This window comes from Pelodiscus sinensis, chromosome 4, assembly GCF_049634645.1.
Source record: "Pelodiscus sinensis isolate JC-2024 chromosome 4, ASM4963464v1, whole genome shotgun sequence".
NCBI classification, from domain to species: domain Eukaryota; kingdom Metazoa; phylum Chordata; order Testudines; family Trionychidae; genus Pelodiscus; species Pelodiscus sinensis.
Window position 1 is genome coordinate 17,767,812 of NC_134714.1, and position 19,427 is coordinate 17,787,238.

The window sequence follows — 19,427 nt, forward strand, 5'->3', positions numbered from 1 at the left end:
CAATAGCTGGATGGTGTGAAGGAAAGAGGAGGAGAAGATTTCTGGAAGCAATGGACAGTCAAGGAGCGATGGAGCTAAAAAGAAGATTTGGGGAAGGGAAGAGGCTCAGCTGAAAGAAGAGAATGGGATGAGAGGGTAGAAACAGGAGAGCAAAAAACACAGAAGGGGAGGAAAAAATGAGGGAATACAACCATGTGTGATAAATCACAGCCCATGCAGCCACAGGAAGGAAAGCTGTGATTGCATCTACGGGACTGGTTTTTATTTTAATCGTGTTTATTATGGTAGTGACCAAAGGCCAACCAAGAACAGGGCCCCTTTGTGCTAAGCACTGTGCAAACACAGAGGGGGAGACATTCTCTGCCCTTACAAATAGACAAGACAGACACCAGGCCGGGAGTGGGGTTGAGAGTGACCCATATGATGGTGGCAAATGCCATCTTAGTTCCACCCCATTGTTTGAGATGTGGGTTTAGTTAGGAGGGGGCATTGAAGTGAAGGGAGGTGTGTGGGACAGACCAGGGAGAAGAGGGAAAGCAGGAGGGTGTGGAGTGAGGCTGAAGGGAAGAGATTGTGAGGCCTAGGCTGTAGAACTGGGGGAGGGACCCTGCCAGCCTATGGCCTCATCATTTTTCAGTAGGCGCATGAAAAACAAGGTTGCCACCTGGCTGGTTTTCTATTCTCAGGCCAGTTTCCTGTCAGGAGATGTACTCTGCTGTGGGTTGGGCACCTGTAGCTGTGTGCAGGGGTCTCATAACGGGTGGCTGAGCATGTCACTGCTGGGCACGTGCTGCAGATGACACTCAGGCCTTGATCTCTACACACAGTGGGCAGTGAGCTTCATGCTTGGCTCTTCCCTGCCAGCTGCTGAAACCACACCCCTGGGAGAAGGTGGGTGTAGGAGCTCATTGGCCCGGGAAGAGTGGAGGGGCGGCTGTTGCTGGAGTAGGAGAGGTGCTTGTGAGGGGAAGAACAGGGGCAGTGCGTAATGGAGGCTGAGGGAGACTAAGCCTCTGCAAACCTCATGCTGCCATAGGGGGACAGTGGCAGATTATCACACAGACCCACAAGTCCTGTGCCCAGGGTCCCAGGCCAATTTGAGGTCCCCAGAAAAATGTCGTCCTGCCCAGCCCTGGGACTAGAGGAGTGGAACAGGCTCTGGGCCAAGAGCTCTGCAATGGTCCCAGCTGGGGCAGCACTCTCAGCTCCCCACTGCCCTGGCCAAGTCCAAAGGAGCTCAGAGCAGTGAGCAGGGCCAGGGCCTGGGCTGGAAGAGGCAAGGCAGGAGGCTAACCTCACCAAGGGGAAGATTCAACCACTGTCCATAGAGAAGAAGAGGTTCAGGTGGGGAGGAGGGCAATGTAACTCCCCACTTTCAATGGCACTCTGTAGCCCCTGCTGGGAGCGAGGGGGACACAGCAAGCCACTGCCACCTGGGGGATGTTCCGGTCGCCAAGGTCCAGGTGGGCGAGGAGACACCGGAACCTCCCCTTTAAACAGCCGAAGGCATCCTCCATAACAATGCAGCATCTGCTCAGCCTGGCATTGAACCAAACCCTGGTGGGGTCCAGGTGTCCTGTGTTGGGCTTCTTTAGTCAGGGGAGCAAAGGGTAGCCTGCATTTCCCATGATGCACATGGGCATGTCGATGCCCCTAACCCTAATGGTGCAGTCAGGGAAAAAAGTGCTGGCATGAGTCCTCTGGAACAGGCTAGAGTTCCTAAAGATGCAGGCTTCCTGCACCTTCCCTGACTACCCAAATTTAATGTCTGTGAATCAGCCTCGGTGGTCCATGAGGGACTGCAGCACTACTGAAAAGTACCCCTCCCTCTTGATATAATTGGAAGAGTGGTGTTTGGGAGCCCAGTTGAGGATGTGGGTGCCATCAATGCCCCCTTCCCCCCCCCAAACACAGACAGTTGAGGAAGCCCATGAGAGCAAAGCCAGTGATGATGGGATCCATGTTGCCAAGGATGACGACCCTACTCAGCAGGATGGCATTGATGGCCCTCACCACTGCAGAATGATAGAATAGTGGAATCACGAGGTTGCCAGAGCCCTCAAAAGGTCCCTGAGCCCAACCACCTTCCCACAGTGGGAGCAGCCCCAACAACCGCATCCCTGGCAAGGCTTTGTGAAGGCAGGACTGCAAAACCTCCAGGGAGGGAGAGTCCACCCTCCTTTCCCTGGGGAACCCCATTCCAGTGCTTCACCACACTCCTAGGACAATCGTAAGAGAGCCAAACCTGCTTGAGCACAGCTCCAATGGTCGATCTCCCCATGCTGAAATGGTTCCCGATGGAGCGATAGCTGCCCAGCATGGCAAGCTTCCAGATAGTGACGGTGACCCACTTCTGGAGGTGAATGGTGGGTCACATATGGGTGTCCCATTGCTGGAGGGCAGGAGCAAGCCACTCACAGAGTTCCAGGAAGGTGGCCTTCTGGAGCCACTGCTACTTGTCCCACCACTCCGTGAAGATCCGGTCCCACAAGTTGGAACTGGTGTCCAGTCACCAGGCGCAGAGGTACACGGTGAACAGGGGAGGGTGGGAAAGGTCGTGCTGCATGAGAAGCACCTGGAGTAGAGTGAGGAGGTGCCCTAGAGCAGAGTTTCTCAACCTTTATTTTTAAAAAGTACCCCTCTAAAAAAATTATAAGTACCCCCAGTACCTACAGTTTTCAGACACACACATTTTTTTTCTACCATTACAACACACTTGTTTAAACAACTTAATTGTAGCCGGGTGGGTGATGACATTTTTGGGTGTAAAAAGTACAAAAATAATAAAGCGCTGTAAAACTTAACACAAACATTCAGTTTTCTCCAAATTTCAGTTGTGTTGATGTACCCCCCAGACTTCTCTCGAGTACCCCTAAGGGTACTCGTACCACTGGTTGAGAAACACTGCCCTAGAGTGAGCTGCTGGTCCTGTTCCTGCATTGCCACGTGGGCAGCCTGCAGTCACTGCGCCAGGAGGCACGACATGAAGTCTAAGAGCTGGTGGGTGCTTTGCAGCTGGTCTGGCTCTATGACAGAAGTGCTGTGGCATCCACAAAGGCAACCAGAGCCCGCAGTGAGAAGAGTTTGCCCTCCCTCAAGGAGATAGGCAAAGGTGGAGAGTCTGAGACACAGCTGTAGAGGGGAGCCCCTTTAAGCACAAGCCTCAGCTAGCCTCAGGCAGCAGCTCCAGGAAGTAACTGCTGTCCGGATACCCTGCCCAGACTGCTTCCCGGGAGCTTTAAATGCAATTCAGGCTCTAATCAGGGTGCGTCTACACCAGTGGTCCCCAACACGGTGCCTTTGTGTGCACCTGCCAAGTGCTCGGGGCTGGCCTGGCCCAGGGCACGTGGCGCGTGCATGGTGCCGGAGCCGGGTGCATGGCACACGGTGAGTGCCGGCCCCGGGAGCGCCACGAATTGGCCACCCGCGCTCTGGGTGCGCGGTGCATGGGGGGACCGCCAGCTCCAGGCGCATGGCGCTTGGGGGGGGTCCCCGCCCCCGGGCGCGCAAGTGTCCCCGCCCTCTGGCGCCCGGCAGGCAAACGGCCATGCCTCCTGGCGCCCGGCAGCCTCAAATGGTTGGGGACCACTGGTCTACACTGCAGGGCTTAACTCAAAATAAGCTATGCAAATTGAACTATGTTCATTGCATATCTTATTTTGAAATAGGGAGCATCTATGTTTTCAAACAGAGCACTCTTCCTCCGACTTCCCTTATTCCTTGTACAATGAGGGTTCGATGTTGGCCTCCGTCGGTCAGTTGACCATGGATGACGTATCCTAGTTCTCGTCTTGGTTCGTGTCGAATTGTCTGGGACAGCGTCGGGGACAGCGTCGTTGGTGGCTGAAAAGGCCAATCCGGGACAGGCATTCTTTGCCGCAGAAGTCGCAGCTATAGGTGGTTCCCTGGCTGTTGTTGTTGCGTAACTTCCTGCGGGCTCGCTTTTCTTCTGATGCACGCATCATGTTCGTTTCGCCTGACTTGAGCTGTGTGGTCAGGGTGCCCCTCCACTTTGGGCGGTCTGCTGCGAGGTCTTCCCAGGACTGCGTGTTTATGTCGATGGCTTTCATGTCCCTCTTCACGACATCTTTAAATCGCAGGTTCGGGCGCCCTGTGGTTCTCTTCCCAGATGCCAGTTCCCCGTAGAGGATGTCCTTTGGGATCCTCCCATCCTCCATGCGGCGTACATGGCCAAGCCAACGCAGGCGACGTTGTCGGAGCATGGTGTACATGCTGGGGAGGCCGGCTCGAGTCAGAACTTCGAAGTTGGAGACTTTGTCTTGCCAGGTAATACCCAGGATGCGGCGCAGACCTCGTAGATGGAAGGCGTTCAGTCTCCGCTCTTGTCTCGCATATGTGGTCCATGTCTCGCTCCCGTACAGCAGGGTGCTGATGACGCAGGCGTTGTACACTGCCATCTTTGTTGCGGTTGTCAGCCTGGGGTTGGTCCACACTCGGGTTGTCAGGCGGGCTAAAGTAGAGGCTGCCTTCCCGATCCTCTTGTTGAGCTCAGCGTCAAGGGAGAGATTATCGGTGATGGTGGAGCCCAAGTACGTGAACTGGTGGACGACGTCAAGCTGGTAGTCGTCTACTGTGATGGCTGGTGGAGTGACAGTGTCCTGGCTTAGGACGTTTGTTTTTTTCAAACTGATAGTCAGCCCAAAGTCTTTGCAGGCCATGGAAAAACGGCTCATCAGCGACTGTAGTTCTTCCTGGGTGTGTGTGACGACTGCTGCGTCGTCGGCAAATATCATGTCCCTGATCAGCGTCTCACGTATCTTCGTCTTGGCTTTGAGGCGAGAGAGATTGAATAGCTTGCCGTCCGATCTGGTGCGGAGGTAGATTCCTTCCGTTGCTGAGCCGAAGGCATGCTTAAGGAGCAGGGCAAAGAAGATCCCAAACAATGTGGGGGCAAGAACGCAGCCTTGCTTGACGCCGCTGCTGATGCTGAAAGGCTCGGAGCAACTGCCGTTAAACTGCACTGTTCCCTTCATGTCTGTGTGGAAGGATTCAATCAAACTCTGCAGTTTTGGTGGGCAGCCGATCTTGTGAAGGATTTTGAAGAGTCCGTCTCTGCTGACCAGGTCAAAGGCTTTGGTGAGATCAATGAAGGAGACGTACAGGGGCATCTGCTGTTCTCTACACTTCTCCTGGAGTTGTCGTAGGGAGAAAATCATGTCTACGGTTGACCGTTCTGCGCGGAAACCACACTGTGACTCCGGGTAGACACGTTCAGCCAGCTTCTGCAGTCGGGTCAAGATGACCTTAGCAAATACTTTGCCTACGATGCTAAGAAGGGAGATGCCTCTGTAGTTGTTGCAATCACTTCTCTCGCCCTTATTCTTGTAGAGGGTGACGATCTTAGCATCCCGCATATCCTGCGGTACGGCTCCTTCTTTCCAGCACTGACAGAGCACTTTGTGAAGAGGGTGCAGTAGGGAACACTTGCACTGTTTAAGCAGGTCTGGAGGAATCCCGTCGCTGCCGGGGGCTTTTCTTGAGGCCAGTTTATCAACAGCCTTGCTGAGCTCTTCTACTGTTGGCTCTGCATCAAGTTCTTCCATTATTGGCAGGCATTCCTTGTACAATGAGGGTTACAGGAGCTGGAATATGAAGACCTCCAGCTTGACAGCATTTTGATACTACAGCCTCTCCACGAGTTACGAACGAGTTTCGGACCAAACGCTTAGCCGTAACTCAAACTGTTCGTAACTCAGACCCCATTGAGTTACATGGCGACCGTGCTGCTCGTAAGCGCAGATCGCGTTCGTAACTCGGGTACCGCATTTACGACCGCTTTGGTCGTAAATGCGAACGGTCGTAATTCGACCGTTCGCAACTCAGGGACCGGCTGTATTTAAAAATAACTGCTTCCTGTGTAGACACAGACAGTTATTTTGGAATAGGTTGCAGTGTAGACGTACCCTCAGTGTGGATGTGCTATTTCGACGTAGCGCTGTTCTATTTCTATGAGGATTTGTAATGTGGATGGGCCATTTCGAAAGAGCTATTTCAAGAGTTATTATTAGACATACCACTAGACCCCTTCGATCCCTTTCCCCAGTACTCCTTCCTAGGTAGTCATTTCCCATTTTATTTGTGTGCATCTGAATGTTCTTTCCTATGTGGAGAACTTTACATTTGTCCTTTTTGAATTTCATCCTCAGAACTTCATACCTCAGACCATTTCTCCAGTTTGTCAAGATCATTTTGAATTATAATCCTACCCTCCAAAGCACTTGCAGCCCCTCCCAGCTTGGTATCATCCGCAAATTTGCTAAGTGTATTCTCTATGCAATTATCTAAATCACTGATTAGAATATTGAACAGAACAGGTTCCAAAATTGATCCCTGCAGAACCTCACTTGTTATGCCCTTTTAGCATGACCGTGAGCCATTGATAAGTACTTTCTGTCATCTGAAGAAGTGGGCTGTGCCCATGAAAGCTCATGATACCATCCACATGTTTTGTTAGTCTTTAAGGTGCTACTAGACTATTCGTTGTTTTTTAAGTTTTTCCTGTTACAGACTAACTTGGCTTCCCCTCTGAAGTTTTTGGGAATGGTTATCCAACCATCTTATAATATCTCCATCTAGGTTGCATTACTCTAGGGTATTACTGAGAAGCTCCCCAGGGCGGAGGGGGACATTTTTCTGGGGGCCCCAAATAAAACTTACACGAGCTGAGGATGTGGCCCCAAATTTTAATTTTCTAAAAAAGAAAATATTCTGCACTCAAGCAGAGCTCTTAAAAAAAAAGCAGAAGTAATAGCTCAGTAAGGAACCACAACTTGTTAACAGCTTCATTTGACTTTGGTGAACTTTAGTCGCTGAAAAAAACGGATACACTTCAAAGTATAAAAGACTTATTACATTTTCCATATCAGATTTCAACAGGTGGAGTAATACTAAACTACCTGGATATACAAGGATTGGGGCATTTATAGTGTTAGGTTGGGTTTTTTCTCTCAAAAATCTCCTTTGGTGGTGTCATATTAACGGACTCTTCAGTAGGAATAACAACAAAAGAGCCTCCGTTTAGCCTCCTGATGCATGTTTTTCCTCCATGAGAAATGAACTGTTTCAATTTCCGCATTTCAAACACTTACAAAGAGGAGTCAGTAGAATAAAACACCCTCCCCAAAAGTTGTTGCATGTGCGTCCCATGAGTAAGGTGTTCACCCTGTTTCACAAAAGTACAAGGTAATGGCATAATATTTCCAAGTACTTACCATCTTGGGAGACTGCTGTGAAAATGCTCTGCCTTCTGTGGATCAGGCACCCAGCTGCAGTTATGGCAGTCAGCAGACAACACCTCCTGCAACAGAGTTGTCCTCCTCTCTCCCCCTCCCACATTTGCTTTTTGCTGTAGATCACTTCCTCTTCTGGGCTGGAGTTTCACAAAGCCCATAAACAGATAGAGATCCCAAGTCACTGTCTGGCTTTGCCTATCTGAGTGACACCTCAGATTTTGGGGCCCAATCCTCAGCTGGCGTAAATCAGCATAGTTTCCACTGAAATTGCTTTCCAAATGGCCCATAGAACCCTGCTGTTTTTGCACTAAATAGCAACATTTCCACTGGCTTTAGTGGTGCACAATCAAATCCTAGGTCAGCACTGAAAGTCCACCGAGAAAGGCTATGTCAGGGGTACTGAGGCAGTGTCCATGTGAAATGTTCAGCAGATTTATTTCAATAATGTCAACTCTTATTGCACTTAGCACAAGCTCTGAGGGCCCAATCCTTCAAGGCGCCAAGTAACAAGGTGTGCTGAGCAGTGTTCCCTCTAATGGTTTTTCATCCATGTGCGGAATAAAGTGTGTTGTGTGCACCAAAGGATGTGTGGCTGTGCACCACAAATAAAAACACATGCTGCCAGCTGTAGGCACTGTGGGTGCTCTGCTAATCAGCTGGGTAGTACCTGATGGCCACCCAAGTGCTCAGCTTACTTGGAACACTGGTGCTGAGTACCCTGAACTCCCATTGACTTCAGTGGATGCTGAGGGGCCTTAGCATGCCCAAGAATTGTTTACATCTTGCAGGATTGAGGGCTCAGTGCATTAAAGTTTTAAAATGCACTTCCGGCAAAATCCTGACCCCAAAGGCAGGCCTTCCATACCCCATCCCTGGGCCCTGCCTCTTGACCACCACTCCTCTCATGACCATGAGAGATGGGCAGCAGCCTGGGGACTAAGGAGTTAACTGTGCTTAGCCAGGTATCTGCTTAGCCAATAGAAAATGCATACAGGGATTTCAAACTGAGACAAAGGAATTTTGGGGTTTTTCTCTTTTTGGTCCCAGAGTAGTTTCTCTCCAGCTACTGAGGGGGCCAGACAAAATGTCTCTGCCCAAGAAAAGACTCTTCATTATCTGTAAGTAGGGTAAAGTTTAGATAAATCCATTAGGTTTTATTGTTTTATGGTTTGGGAATGGGAATCTGATGTCTGTGCATTTAAAAATGGGGTTTCCTCTCCTTTGTAACTAACCTTTTGGCCCATTGGGGGGTTCCCCATGAGTATATTAATTGGTGACTTTTCCATCTAGTCATTATACTTGTAACAGAAGTATTGTGGTGATAATAAAAGTTTTTTTTTTATTAACCTGATATTGGTTAATTTTTTTGTGTCCTGGTTTTACTTTAGGGGTGAGATTTCCCAAGTGATCTCTTCCCTGGTGTCCTTATCATTACTTGGGTGGTGGCAGTGGATTTTTATCCCCAAAATCTAGGTTTTTAAGATTTTGGGGGGAAGTTTTATACCAAAGCCTGGGAAGATAAGATTTTGGAGTACTTTTGTGGGCCCCCACTTCGGCATTTATTGTGCCAGAGTGGGGATTTGGCCTTGACAACTCTCCTCTCACGAGGTGTTTCTAGCACAACAGATGTAAAAAGGTTGAACCGAAGGCATAGAGTCAGTGCCACACCTGGCAGCAGATTTGACTGTATCCCAGAGGTGAAATCCTGGCCCCCCTGAAGTCTATGACAAAGCTCCCATTGATTTCAGGAGGGGGCTGGAATTTCTCCCCAGGTCGTAGCATGTACCACCCACTACTGGGCTGTGTGCAAGGCTTAATTCTGGTCCCCTATAGCACTGGAATTATCCTACGTTCCTTTCAAATCCAGATCGCTGCTCTGTAATTGGATTGTTCCTTTTGGCAATGAAAAGGGGCTTACTTGGAAAAATCCCCCAACCCATATTTTACAGGGGCCTCACATGAGAGGCCTGGTTTTCAGAAAGTGCTAAATACTCACAAGCCCCTGCGAGGTATTCTCAAGCCATAGCTTCTAAAAGCACTAATTAAAGTTAGAAAATCCCTCTCCAGAATGACCTTCTTAGCTCCACTAAGTTAGTTCGAATTAGCGCTGTAGTGTAGACATACCCCCAGAGAGTTACCTCCAGAATCCAGGAAATGGGGACATTTCTCCTTCCCGTGGCTGCCTCATTGTCGAGTTGCAAATCTGACAGAAATATGCCCTCCTGCTTTCAGCCCTCTGTGGTCTAGTTGCTCCCTACTTGTCTGATCTCACATTCACTTCCTCCACCAGCTCTGGGTTTCTAATCCTCTTCTCTCTGTCCCCTCCTCCCTCCACAGCTTGGGCTCCCTCTAGCACCTGCTTTCACTGCCAGAGTTAATAATAGATACGGATGTTGCAAGTTATTTTCGATTATGTTGCTGGTACCTAATGGCACCACGAGGAGCACGAGAGAAAGGGGAAGACAAAAGGATCCTGGCTCTAGCCATCTACAGTTCCACTCCCATCAGTGATGAGGCAGGGCCCCTCTCGTGCCATGACCCGCAATTTATCAGGGGCAGGATATACATGATGCGCACTAGAGGGGGAGGGAAGCCTCCTGTCTGTTCCTTCCCACTTTAACAGTAGCTATTTTAAGTGGGGCACTGCAACAGTCTGCCACCTGGAGTTGCCGACAACCTAACAGCAGAGAGAAACAGGGGGAAGGCCTGACTTCTGCTCATGGAAGCCTCCTGAAAACAAAGTGTCACTTCCTTCAAAAAATAACAACAACCCCTCCCCCCCGCCCAGCTGCCTCAAGGTTTGATTTCGACAAAGCGACATGATACAGCTCAGCAGAGCAGATTAGGAGAGGGGGTGTGTGAGACCTGTTCTCTCTGGGGACTGTACCTCAAATCTGTCAGTCAGTGGCCAGTTATGGAAGTGTAGCAGCCCCACTGCAGGCGTAACTAAGCACAGCTGTGACCGGTGCGTGTGGAGCTCGCCCCTGCTTGAAACCAGGGTGTGCCTTGCCCTTGCAAACTGTAGCTTTACTTGTTGACAACCAGGGATTGGAGAGGGACAACTACCCATGGGGCTGCCTCTTAAGTGCCAGAATTGGGACATATTCAGCGGAAGTATGTCTCCAGTGAAAAATCACAGAGTGAATACTTCTCCCTACTGTAAGGGCACGTCTATACACAGGGCTAAAGCTGAAATAAGCTACACAACTTGAGCTGTGTCAATTGTGTAGCTTGAGACAAAATAGCTTATTTTGGCTTTTGGTGCTGCCTACACAGCAGGAAGTTCAAGAAAGAGCACTCTTCCTCCAACTTCCCTTACTCCTCGTAAAATGAGGGTTACAGGAGTCAGAGTGAGAAGTCCTCTACTTCAACATTATTTTGACATTATGTTGAAATAACTGCTAGTAGTGTTTGTTATTTTGGAATAACACTGCTGTGTAGACGTGCCCTCGGTGTGCGCATATGGACAGGCCTATACAGGCAGTCCCCAGGTTACGTACAAGATAGGGACTGTAGGTTTGTTCTTAAGTTGAATTTGTATGTAAGTCGGAACTGGTACATATTGTAGGGGAAACTCTAGCCAAACATTTCTCCAGAGCTCAATTTTATTCTCCCACACCTCACTTCCCTCAGTCCTTTATTCTCAAGCTGAGGTGTCTGCTGAGAAAAGCCGCTCCGCGTCTCCCTGGTCTGCTGGGGGAGGGGGGGGCGCTAGCTTCGTGTCTCCCTGGTCTGCTGGGGGGAAGCAGCTAGTGCGGGGTTGCCTCACCCCGTTTGTAAGTAGGGATCCGATGTAAGTCGGATCCATGTAACCCGGGGACTGCCTGTATTAGAAATGCTATGGTGGCACCACTACGCTGCTATAGGATAGACATGTTCTACAGTGACCGAATGGGGTCTGCTGTTGCTGTATTGAATCCACTCAGGAGGCAGTAGCAAAAGGCTGACAGAAGAATTTTCTGTGGGCCTATTGGTGTCCACACCAGAACTTGGCTTTACTTTACCTGGGGTGTGAACTTCTCCCGTCCTGAGTGTTGTTGCTGAGAGGACACAAGCACGCTATGGCATTGTCTGCTTCTTTGGCAACAAGGTTGTTTGTGGCAGTTCCTTTAGACACAAATAAAAAAAAGCATTTCTTGTAAAAAGTGAGGCAGCACTGGTGGCTGCACACTTTTCTGGCTTCCCTTGTCTATACGCTTCAGAAAACTAAGCCTCTCTTTGTTTTACATTAAAAATATCAGGTCTTGATTTCCCCGTTCATCCTGGAGAATGCAATGCTGAGACACCAACCTTTTGGGTCTCTTGAACCCATCTGAGCTCTCTGACAGACTCCAGCCTTTTATTTCCAAATCCTTCCTCTCCCGCCTAAATCATGTAACTGGCCGCCAGCAGGCGGCTGTGCTGAGTGCTGTCGCCTGCTGTTATCACTCAGCAGTGCTCCAGGTGAGCTCTACCTGGCCATGGAACAGAGGTCACAAAGATCCTGCCTTCATCCAGCCGCAAGTATGTTTCACTCAAGTTGGTCAAACAAAACAAAAAAGACCAAACTATTCATTGGCTCCCCTACACTTTCCCCATCTTTACTGCCACGGTCCAGGATAAGCAATTAGGACCATGTATCAATTGCATTTCTGTAAGAAACTGATAATTTAGAATTGGAGATCAATGATGAAGTTAGTGAGTTACCTTTGTAAATATGGACAGATGCCACAAACCATTACAGATGTGCATGGGAGTCGCTAGGCTACTCCTGTCAGATTGTGGGGGAATCAGGTCATGGCTTTGTTTCAAACAGACCAGGAAAGGTTGAAAGAACAAGGCAGGATTTCAACTAACTGCTGTACTCAGCAGTAAGCTCTCGTGATAGCTGCTTCCACCTTTCACTTGATACGATTTAATGATGAATAATAATGACTTTCATCACTAAGCAAGTAGATTTGGCAGCAGTTTCACCACATCTTACTTTTAGTCAGACAGGACGTATTAAAAGTGGATGAAATTGCAGCCCCTTCAATTTCAAATATATTTCTTGGTGTTGCTAAGTCAGAGCATGTGGAGAGTATACAGCAAAAATACAATTGGTGTCATATTTTAGGGTATGAAAGGAGTTTCTCTCTCTTTCTCTCTCTGTGTAAAAGATTACACTAGCCAGTGTTATTGGAACAGTTATTATAGCGGGGTCTTGAAGACGGAAACCATGCATTTGTGGTGGTGTTACTCTTTCAAGCGGGAGGCGGGAAGAGGCAGCAGCACTCCCAATTTCAGCATTTATTTCACCAGCAGAGCTAGGGGACACATTTTTAAAGAGGCAGGACATTTGACAAACCCCATTGCTGGCAAAAACAGCCAAATCTAGTCTGTTCAAAGTAAAACTTCCCGTTCTTAATGGCCTGTCCAAAGGCTCTTGGGCTGAGTGGACAAACTCCTGTTGATATTATTCGGGCATTTCATCAGGCTCTACATAGATGGAAAAAATTGGATTGACTTTTGTAATACTTTGGTCCACTGCTGGAACATTGCATCTGCCATGCGGGTTCCATCATACCGCTTTGGTCAGGAAATGGGACATGGTAGAGGAAGTGGAAATGAAGTTCCATTTCTGCAATGAACATAGTGGCAAGATCTCCTTAGGCTTAGCAGGAGAAAATTATTCCCTTTCAGCACTGAGAGAGGATGCACAATTCGGGCAGGGATAGATCTCAACCTAAAAGATTAAACGGAGGAAGAGACATGTAGAATGAAGCTGGTTTAAACCCTAAAAATACCATCATTAATTGCAGCAAAGGAATCATGTCCCATCAACTGCAATGCAACACAAACCCACCCATGTTCAGAAGAAGAGGGCCTCAGAACAGAAGGTGATTTTCAGGACCCTATTCTGCAACAGAATCCACACAGGAAATTCTGTGTGCATTACATGGGCACTCTTTGTGAGCAACAATATGGCAGTTGTAAGAGACTCTAGTCGTGTTTGCTACTATGGAACAATATGATCCTCCATGACATTATAAAGGGCAGTGTAAGATCAATAGTTTAATTCTCTTAATATTTCCTGTATCATAACATTAACTCTCAAAAAACCCCAGAATCGTATTTGTCACATGATAAAAGAATGATTTATTAGAGAAATTTTATGATAAAATTATATAAAATAACAATTTATTTTTAAAGACAGCCACAATATCACCTTGGAACAAAATGTACAGATACTGTCTATCATCAAAACAAAATAAATTACCATTCAAAAAACAAGAGAAAGAAATTCGGTGGGAGAAATATGAATAAAAATTATACACAACATTTCAAGAAGAGGGTGTGGGAAAAAGTGAGAGTCATTATTCAATTCAAGTCATACAAGTGTGTTTCAGCTTCTCAGACAGCTTGCATTTGTGTTGCATGCAAATGGAATGATCCAGTGAAGAGTTTAGAACAGCAGAATCGGCAGCATTAACAACAGCAGATAGTCAGATAGGCACAATTCAGCACAAGGTACATCCAAAGTAAACAGGTAGTTAACTTTTTATTTTTTTGCAAAGTCATTACACAGATTTGCTGAATTTTAAAAATATCTAGTGTGATCTGCAAAAATGAAGAAAAAACTAGTAGAATCTTGCATTTATATATTTTAAACACTTTTTTTCAGTAGGCTGTATGTAAACATTCTGTAACGTTTTTCTTTATTAAAATATTCAAGGATGACTGAGGCTTTATTCACACTCACAGCATGACCACAACACGACAGTACTGTAGACACGCTTAGGCTCTTGCTCACAAAGCACTGATGCATTTTCCTAGGAATTTACATTCACTCCATCATGAAGTCTGAAGAATTTAACATTCAAAAACAATCAAAATGAGAGCACAGTTTTCAAGTATAGTAAAAGAACTAGGGCTGAGATTTTCAAAGGTGCCTAAGGGTGTTAACATTCCCAGGGACATTCAGTAAGAATTGGGTGCAGAACCCCCTTAGGCCTCCTTGAAAAGGCTAGCCTAATTTTGTTCAATGTAAATACAACAAATATAAAAACAATATGCTGTATGGATGACAACTGGGTCAGTGGAGTACCATTTAAGCTCAGTGAAATTTAACCAATGACCATTGAAGTCCATAGGTTTCTTTTCATTGGTTCTAATAGCCATTGGATCAGACCCTAAATGGTTGTGAAATTCAAATCAGAGCTGTACATACACTTTTTTTTGTCACATACAGTACTGCTTATAAGACTGAACCTTGGCTGATAGTTTATAATCATGTGGCTTGCTCTTTGGCTTAATTTTAACAGACAAATGCAGAATGAGGTATACTTCAGATTAGTTAAATACCTCATATGTACTCATGTTACATTTCAGCACCCAAATGATTACATAATAGAACTGCAATTAAAATAGTCTTGAAAGAATAAGAAATTCATGCTGAGAAAAAGGTGTATTTTATCTTGCACTGAACAAATGAGTCCAAGTGAAACAAAGTCAGGTTATGCTTTTTCTCACCCCCAGACTAAAACTTTTAGAGATTCATGACTCCGGCTTTATTTCCAATTGTTTCTAAAAGGTACCATATTTCTAGGCTTATGCAACTGACAATGAAGCTATTTGGGTACCAAGAGCAGAGGACCAGCACAGGGAGAAAATTCATTTCTGATGGGTCACTTCATGAAAGGAGAAACTAGTAAGTTTCCAGGTGAAAGTAAGCGGAAATCACATCAAGGATATGTTGTCAAGAAACAAAACCAATAAAAGAGCATAGCCACGAGGGTGGGAAAATGTGGTAAAAAGTAAAAACAAATAAAAAGATGTGATATTGAGGAGCAACTCAAATACACACTTGTCTACTGCAAAACTAACTACTGGGCTGATCCCTTATGTTGCTGAAACTTTCCAACTTCTGATAAATAGGAGTCAGCACCTTGCTAGATCAGACCCTAACTAAGGAGACTTTTGAAAACTAATTACCATGTGTAAGGTGCCATACCACTATTTATGATCTTAACTAAGGACACAGGCAAGTATTTCAAAAGAATACACTGGAACAAGCAATCAGACAGCATTAACAGAATAGGCAGTCCAGAGAAATTTAAAGGCCAAGTTCTTAGCTATTCTACAAGGTAAATTTTAATTCCATCATCACAGTGTTCACTTTAAGTTTGGTTTATCTCTCCAATTTACAGTAGTGACTGAGCCATATTCTCTGTTGGCTATATTGCTAGCAAAACCACACTATTTCCCCCCATGTTCACAAGGCCCAATAGCACGGCCAACCAGCAAACTCTTCCTTTAGGACTGTGCCCATTGAAATCAATGGAAAACTCCCACTGGTGGCATTTAAAGCAGAATACTGCCATTTGCTAGTACACTAAACACTGTGTGAGCAGCAGAGTTATTTAATTATCTTTATGTAATTGACACATTAGCAAAATCCTAGGAGAAAAGGTCAATTAACTGTCCTCATTATGGATCTCCTCTGCCCCCCAAATATAAAGTCAGTACATAAAGAGCAATCAAGCTTGGGAAACTTATTTTCATTAGCAAAATTATACACTGTATGAGTAGAATTTAATTTGCTTACTTCCATCAATAAGAGTGTTTCCCAAAACTATGCAGATATATTTTCACTGTTTTTCAGTCAAGAGGAATTAATGCAACAGGGACAGATTTACAGTTTGCACACTCCATACATCAAATAGACTCTCCAAAAAGGCCCTCAAACACTCTTTTAGAAAGCCTTAATTGTTTAGAATTTTGGCAGCTCGCTTGACATATGGGACATAAAAAGCTAATTTTACAGTACACAATACATTGCTCAATGCTGCTGCAAAATAATCCTTAGTGTTCCTAAGATTCTAATAGCCCCAAAAGAGTCATACCAATGCTGCCTTGTAACGCCAGCTGCTTTACACTACTGAGTAGGTTCTCACAAATACAACAGGATGGTGTGTATACGAGCACATTTGGATATGAAAAATCTCATGACAACACTATTCGTAAAGGTAGAGCCACATCTAAGCCATTATTTTTGAGTGCTGTAGAGTGAATACTAGTTCCCAGCCACTGTGTAAGTTTATTACATGAACAAATGGAATAGATGCTTTTCTTAGCAATTGGCTGATCACAGACAACTTGCTCTTCAGACAATTCAGGAGAATTTGCAGCTCAATATGAAAGATTATTGTTATTATGAGGGCTTGACAAATCCGTTTATCTACTCGCCCGTGGTGAGTAGATTTCAGCCAGTTGCCCCGTTCACTGGCGGTGTGCGCATGCTCAGTGCGGGTCTGGTGAGTGGATTTCGCCACAGTTTGTCGAGCCCTGGTTATTATTATTACTACATTTTCCAAAAATGTGTTCAGACTGCAATTACACTGAAATAATGAGAATTTGACAAGCTCAACTATAAAAACTGACCTCAGTTATGAGGCTTATCTACACCTGTATATTTGAAGCTTTGTATCTGAAATATGTTCAAAATCTGGAACTACATTAGAAATTTTACACCTTCCCAATGGAAAAACAAAGGTTTTGTACGGAAAGCATGATGCACATAGATTCAAAGTGGTTTGTTATTTTTGTGCAAACACGGAAACCAATTTTGATACAACTACAATAGTGTTTCTTGTAGAAACCCACTCTAATGCACCATTACATTGCAAGTAAAGTTGATTCCAACAGAATTATAATGCTCTATTTTTAAAAGCAGTCAAAAATATAGTGACAATCAAAAAAGTACACTTTTTTTAAACAGAACCTTGTTACCACTGAACTACCAATAACTGAGAATACACAGGCTAATCCAAGAACACTTTAGAGCTTCAGCAATAGCAATGGAGGGAATGCAAAACCTGTTTCTTATGGCACACTGGAAGAATTTAAGTGAGTTGTAGTCTAAAAAAATCAGAGTTTGCCTCTATGCTGAATATGTGCTGCTCCACAGTGCTAGTCTTGTTCAAAAGAAATACATAGACTTGCCATTCACTCACACAGCGTAGATTGTGTGCGTGTGTGTGCGCGTGCAGTCTGTTAGCAATCTAAACAACTGCTCCATACGAATTGTCCACAACCACTCGGACAACAAAACTAACGCCACAGTAAATTACATATGATAGCAATATAAAATAATGTATCAGATCACGTATTTCTCTCCATCTGGAATGAAATTAGCATCTTGTAGGCTAGATCCACAGTTTGATTTCTGGATGTAATTTCTCATCTGTACTGGTGCTAAAGCCTCCAACGTGGAGCCAGAAAGGCTAGCAGTCCTGACTTTAGTGGTTGTAGACTGTGTAGCAGCAGAGGATGCTTTGTTAATGGCAACTACATCCAAGTTCCCACTGGGGTCAATGACAGCATTTATAACTGGGTAAGGAGAAAAGAGACAGACAAATGCACATTAGCTACACTCAGCAGCATTTCTACACAGAAAGTCTCTCACCTTAAGAATTCTAGACTCTTCTTGGGCCCAATGTAGTCAAAATGTATTCTTCCTTTCCATGACTGTACTCCACCTCCTCTATAATTATCCTCATGTCCAAGCAATTTTAATAAGCAAAATAAATAAAAATAAAAACCCCTCAAAAATTGACCTTTACCATTGGGACTTGAGATTTTCTGTTTAAGTTGGAAAAAGAGAAACGCCTATCTGACTCCAAACACTCTCCAATAAGACATTTTTTGCATTTTCTTAACTATTATGATACAAGGGTCAGGCATTGAGCGCATATTATTATCTCTATAACTGTGGTGTCCAACCACTTCTGAAGCAGTAGCCACTATAGCGAACTAGCCACACTCCACTGGTCAAAAAGCCACATGTGGCTAGTGTCTAGCATGTTGGACACCACGACTCTACTGAATGACACCTTCTATAATGGATTTAAATCAACACAAACACTTGCTTAAAAACAGTACGAAAATACGGCATGACTTATTGGCTGAATAGGGCTGCCAGTCATATGGCTGGCTTATCCATCTTGTGGTGAAGTCCTAATTATTGTGAACAAACTATTTCTACAGAAATAACTTCAGCATTTCAGAATTCAGAAACTTTCTTACATTTGCAACACAAGAGATAGCCATCACCTATATATCTTCTGTGTGTATGTATTGAGGAGCAAGCATGCATAAAATGAATGAGTGCCTCACATTCATAAACTTTAAATTGACAAAGCAAACCACAAGTTACAACAATATTTACTTTTTGTTCTAGTCATCTACATTTAGCAGAGAAACTGAGAACATTGTAAAATGACCAACCTTCGAGTTGTTTCTGAACTCTTCTTAGCTCTTTTAGGATAGAACTGATTTCCTAGAAACAAATACACCAAAAAGATCAGTTAACTAACCAATGACGCAGCTACTTTAGGATCCAAACCTACACAGAATTCCTTGTTTTTCTACCTTGTACTGATTCAGAGCTAAATATGAATTTACTTAATTTTCTCAAAATACAGGATAAACCTCTCTACTCCAGCACCCTTAGGACCTGACCAGTACTCTTAGAAGACATTTAGGGGTAAATTAGAGCTAAATAACAGCACAGAACACAGAGCCTAGCCTACTGGCTGTAAACAAACTTTATGGGACTGCAGGAAACTTGGCCACACCCATGATAACTGGACATCCTGCCTTGGCTCTGGGGCCACGCAAGCTCAGGGCTTCTACCCCCGCTCCTGGCTTCCCCCGGGCGTGAGGCTACAGCCCCCATGGCTTTTGCCTATGCTCAGGACATCTGACCTCATGAAACTGATCAAATGTAAGACCCTGTGGCTGTGAAATTAATCAAAGTGAACTGTGAACGTGGTAGGGCCCGAGCTATCATCAATGGAGCTGCACTGGTGGGAGACACTGAGAAGAGTGGTAAACAGACAAGATGCTGTGCTTATGCCTCCTTTAGCCAGCCTGGGTCCTTGAAGACTAATGAAGGGGAGACACAGGGGAAGTTGACATTAAAATAACAGTATGACGATATAGAATAATCACACCTAAAACAGGAGGAGGAGGAAATTCAATATATACATTTGGACTAATAAAAATGTAGGAAATAGGCTGGTTCTGAAGCTCACTGCTTTGGTTTCTTACATTTTTTTCTTACAATGGAAAATTATTTTATTGTGACCATGTGTCACTGTTATGTTTACATGCAAAGCTGAGGCTGGGACTTTCAGCAGAGTCTAAAAAAGC

At 45.3% G+C, this 19,427-nt stretch overlaps 2 protein-coding genes across 10 annotated transcripts in view; both read right to left on the reverse strand.

The window, feature by feature from the left end:
• The window catches only part of PLD4 (phospholipase D family member 4), a 29,973-nt gene extending 22,594 nt beyond the window's left edge, over nt 1–7,379 (reverse strand). The window contains exons 1-2 of one of the 4 annotated variants that reach the window (XM_025189335.2): nt 7,233–7,361; nt 2,246–2,575 (exon numbers count right to left, since the gene is read on the reverse strand). In XM_025189335.2, the coding sequence (XP_025045120.2) occupies nt 2,246–2,320 (75 nt within the window). In that variant the 5' untranslated portion in view covers nt 2,321–2,575; nt 7,233–7,361. Of the gene's footprint in view, nt 1–2,245; nt 2,576–7,232 lie in introns of all 4 variants that reach the window. The other 3 variants (XM_006132427.4, XM_075926441.1, XM_075926442.1) reach the window with 3 other exon arrangements.
• Nucleotides 7,380–13,346: 5,967 nt separating this feature from the next.
• CEP170B (centrosomal protein 170B) overlaps nt 13,347–19,427 on the reverse strand; it is a 93,871-nt gene continuing 87,790 nt past the window's right edge. For all 6 annotated transcript variants that reach the window (XM_075926449.1, XM_075926445.1, XM_075926448.1 and 3 more), the window contains 2 exons: nt 18,501–18,552; nt 13,347–17,603 (listed from right to left, as the gene is read on the reverse strand). In XM_075926449.1, the coding sequence (XP_075782564.1) occupies nt 17,371–17,603; nt 18,501–18,552 (285 nt within the window). In that variant the 3' untranslated portion in view covers nt 13,347–17,370. The remainder of the gene's footprint in view (nt 17,604–18,500; nt 18,553–19,427) is intronic.